Genomic DNA, 3,365 nt, shown 5'->3' with positions numbered 1-3,365 from the left:
CAAAAGATCCATAAACTGCTGGGACGACCTTCCTTGGGAGAAGGCAAAGAAACAGCTTAATAGGCAACTTCCTGTTTTTATCAAAGCTTGAAAAAAACAGAAAGCGAAGATTTAATGAAGAATACCAAACGATGCAGGAGAGAAGACAAGTATAATTACAGTTTGACAACTTCTTCTTATTGGATCTGAAATGATTTTAAAATTTACCGGTCCTTGGGGGGGAGGGGGTAAGCGAACCCTGAGTTTAGTCACGGTAAGTTATTATCACGAATAAACTGAACAACTTGGTATGGAAGCAGTTTCTAGTAATAAATCTATTTTGTCCCAACACAGAGAATGGTAACTTTGAGACGAAACTGTTTCTTCTCCCTTAAGAAAAAAAAGAAAAAGCATTCTCCCTTTACTTAAAAAAGGTAAATTTCGGCACCGTCTTACAGACATAGTATTCAATTGATGTGCATTAGAATATAGTGCCACATTGCTTGGACTTCATTGTCCTTGTAGATTAAGCACCAGGTACGTGTCACTTCCACACAATTTTCTCCAAAGCAATTTATCGTGAATCAATCAGTGAAATGTTGATCGCGATAATTAGCATTATTAAATTCATTTAATTAAAATTAATTTTCATTCTGTTCAAAGATGCATCCGGTTCGGTTCGAACCGAATGTTCCATTGATATGTGGTAAGGCACATGATTACAAATCTAAACCAAGGGTTTTTTGTTCTAACAGTATAGAACACAATATACATATTTTTGATATTTTTTTGTTTTTGTAACCATGACCGTGTTTAGTCAAGGTCAATATTTGTATCCATCCGCAAACAGGCCTAGGGCTTAGAATCTCTCAAGCTTCTAACCAAGCAAAGTTTTTACAGCAGCTCGGGTCGAAGTTAAGAAGAAAACTTTGAACAATACAGTCATTTATAAAGCGCTTGGAAGCTGTAAACTGCAATTAAAAAAAAAAAAAAAAAGATATATATATATATAATATTGTATTCTTATTGGGCAAGTGAAGGGTCAAAGTTGTTAGATTGAACAAACTCTAGAATTCCAATAGGGGTAACTAAATAAAAATAGATGGCTACCGATTTAGTTAAATTAGCGCTTGTATTTTTAGACAATTAGACTTTCAAGATTAGTGTTCTAGCGGATCTTGCTTTGAAAGCTACGTCTGCTTAGAGTGGCACAATCTTATTGCAATCATCTGATATCAATTACTTTATATATGACATTAAAGACTGATTCCCAAAGCAAGAGTCAATCAGGTGCAAATTTCATCTCAAACATTATTATCGGATGATACATCTCGTAAAGAGCATCAAAAAGAATTAAAAAAAAAACACTATTTTTGAAAAAAGAACATAACCAAAAAAGTCCTGTTGGCTTAGAAATGTGCAGCGTTATGTATGATAACGTGCCCCATTCACAAAAAAATACATCTGTAATTTACGAGGGGGTATAGTTACCTGAACGAAAAAGAACGCCAAAAGTAGTGTGTTCGATGGTAGTTTTATATTTTAAATACAGCATTAAACTACTGAGTTTTGCAGGAGATGCCCTTCTTCGACGCTGTTTCATTTGTGCAGTTTATGGTCGAATGTGTTGGTCTTGACATCCGTAAACTACATTCGGGAACTGCACGTTCTGGAATGCCCTGGAAAAATCATATTTTATGTCAACAATCAAATGAGCCAATCAAAACTCAGAAAATGTATACTCAGGTAAGTGTATTACATTCACTTCGAGATTTTCAGAAGATTTTGTACTAAAACGAAATTTAGCAATGAAATTCACATGACTAGCCCGAATTCTAAGCCACTTATATTGCTAGAAGTCGACGCCCAAGATAAATTAGCAATTTCAGGCTATAATGGCAAAATCTCTGTATTACCAGAGCCTCGTGAAGCACCCTCTCATGAGCTTCCTTGATTTTAAACGCTGGTTTTAAACTAATAAAGACAACGCGTACAAAAAAAACATTTTGTCAAAAGTTGTATATGAACGCCAATTGGTAGCGTAGCACGAACCGTCACACCTTCCACAAAAACCATACTGCCCGTTTAAAAGTAGCATGAAATCCGCCATGCATGATGTAGTGATAGTATAAGCTTGACTGATAACTACGATATTGACAATTAGAATTTGGGTCTTCAGTTTTCTTCTTCCTTAATTGAGCCTAACAGCCCGAAAAAAATTTACCAAATAAATATTACTATTTAATTCTAGCGTATTGTGTGCTGGTAATATATTAATAATTTTTGCCCTATATAGCGTTAGCAATTCCAGTGCCGATTTTGATAAACTTAGGTTTTGTTTAAACTGGCAGGAAACTGGCAACGCTCTTCTTAGAATTAACGTTTTAATGATGACGGGCAAACGGGTACATCATTGCTGCTATCTTCCTATGTGCCATGTCTTTTATATGTGACTTCGCTAAAGATCTTCGATATTTACCGGAGACTTCCAAAGTTCAGAGTGATTTGATTATCTTATGTTTTTGCCGACTAACCCGTGTTGTAACTTAACTTTATTTATTGAGGATAAAATTCTTGTGAAGCTAATTTACCTGCATTGGCATATATGGAGGACTTGGACCGCCGTCATCCACAGCCATATGAGTATCTCTTCTAATAGATGGAGCGCTCTGACTTCCAACTTTGTAATGTTGAGCAGTCGTATGTTCTTCAATATGTTTTTCATCGCTTCGGTTATAACGGTATGAAGGTTGATCAGTAACGAGACGTCGCATTGGCGCGCAAGCCACAGTGTCTGGAAGATTGGATATTAAGGAACCCGTACTAGAGAATCCAGATATCGCTGTAAAATGTAGAATAAATGGGATACTTAACTAACTCGCAGGCTTCGTCCTGCGCTCGCTTTGCAGTTGATAGATAATTAACACCTTGAAAATCCCCAGTTTTTTAATGCTTCCGTAAAACAAGATTGAGTAAAGTTATTCAGTGTCATGCCACCTGAAATCAACCGCTGACCGAAATAATCCCTTATAAATGACTGTCCTTGTATAACTAATGCGATCTGTGGAAGTCGCACCTAGGTAAATATTGTAAACCTTAGCCCGAATGCGCGTTAATAGTGGTCCTGTTTATAGTTATTTCATTCTACCCTTCTATTGATATGTTTCGACACTCATGGTGGTTGTTTTGCAGCTGCTTAGCAGCTCTGTATATAAGTACGGTGTATCAATATTGTCGAATCTGATTTGTGCTGTAAATCTGTGCCATCACAAACAATATTCCGACCCCAGGCTTACACCTTTACTAGTTGTAATATTAGTGAAGCCCTGTTATACTAATTCAGTTATGCTGTGGTAGTTATTGGGATAATTTTTTTTCAATATTTC

The 3,365-nt window shown here is 36.2% G+C and overlaps 1 protein-coding gene across 2 annotated transcripts in view; it reads right to left on the bottom strand.

Annotated features, from left to right (window-relative positions):
• Positions 1–1,494: 1,494 nt before the first annotated feature.
• Positions 1,495–3,365, bottom strand: part of LOC111258853 (uncharacterized) — a 28,309-nt gene continuing 26,438 nt past the window's right edge. For both annotated transcript variants that reach the window (XM_022830409.2, XM_022830414.2), the window contains 2 exons: positions 2,571–2,773; positions 1,495–1,658 (listed from right to left, as the gene is read on the bottom strand). In XM_022830409.2, coding sequence (XP_022686144.1) covers positions 1,539–1,658; positions 2,571–2,773 — 323 coding nt within the window. In that variant the 3' untranslated portion in view covers positions 1,495–1,538. The remainder of the gene's footprint in view (positions 1,659–2,570; positions 2,774–3,365) is intronic.

Source organism: Varroa jacobsoni, unplaced genomic scaffold (genome assembly GCF_002532875.2).
Source record: "Varroa jacobsoni isolate VJ856 unplaced genomic scaffold, vjacob_1.0 scaffold_25, whole genome shotgun sequence".
In the NCBI taxonomy this organism is placed as follows: Eukaryota; Metazoa; Arthropoda; class Arachnida; order Mesostigmata; family Varroidae; genus Varroa; species Varroa jacobsoni.
The sequence above is the reverse complement of the archived record's forward strand: the minus strand, read 5'-3'. Positions and strand labels throughout refer to the sequence as shown.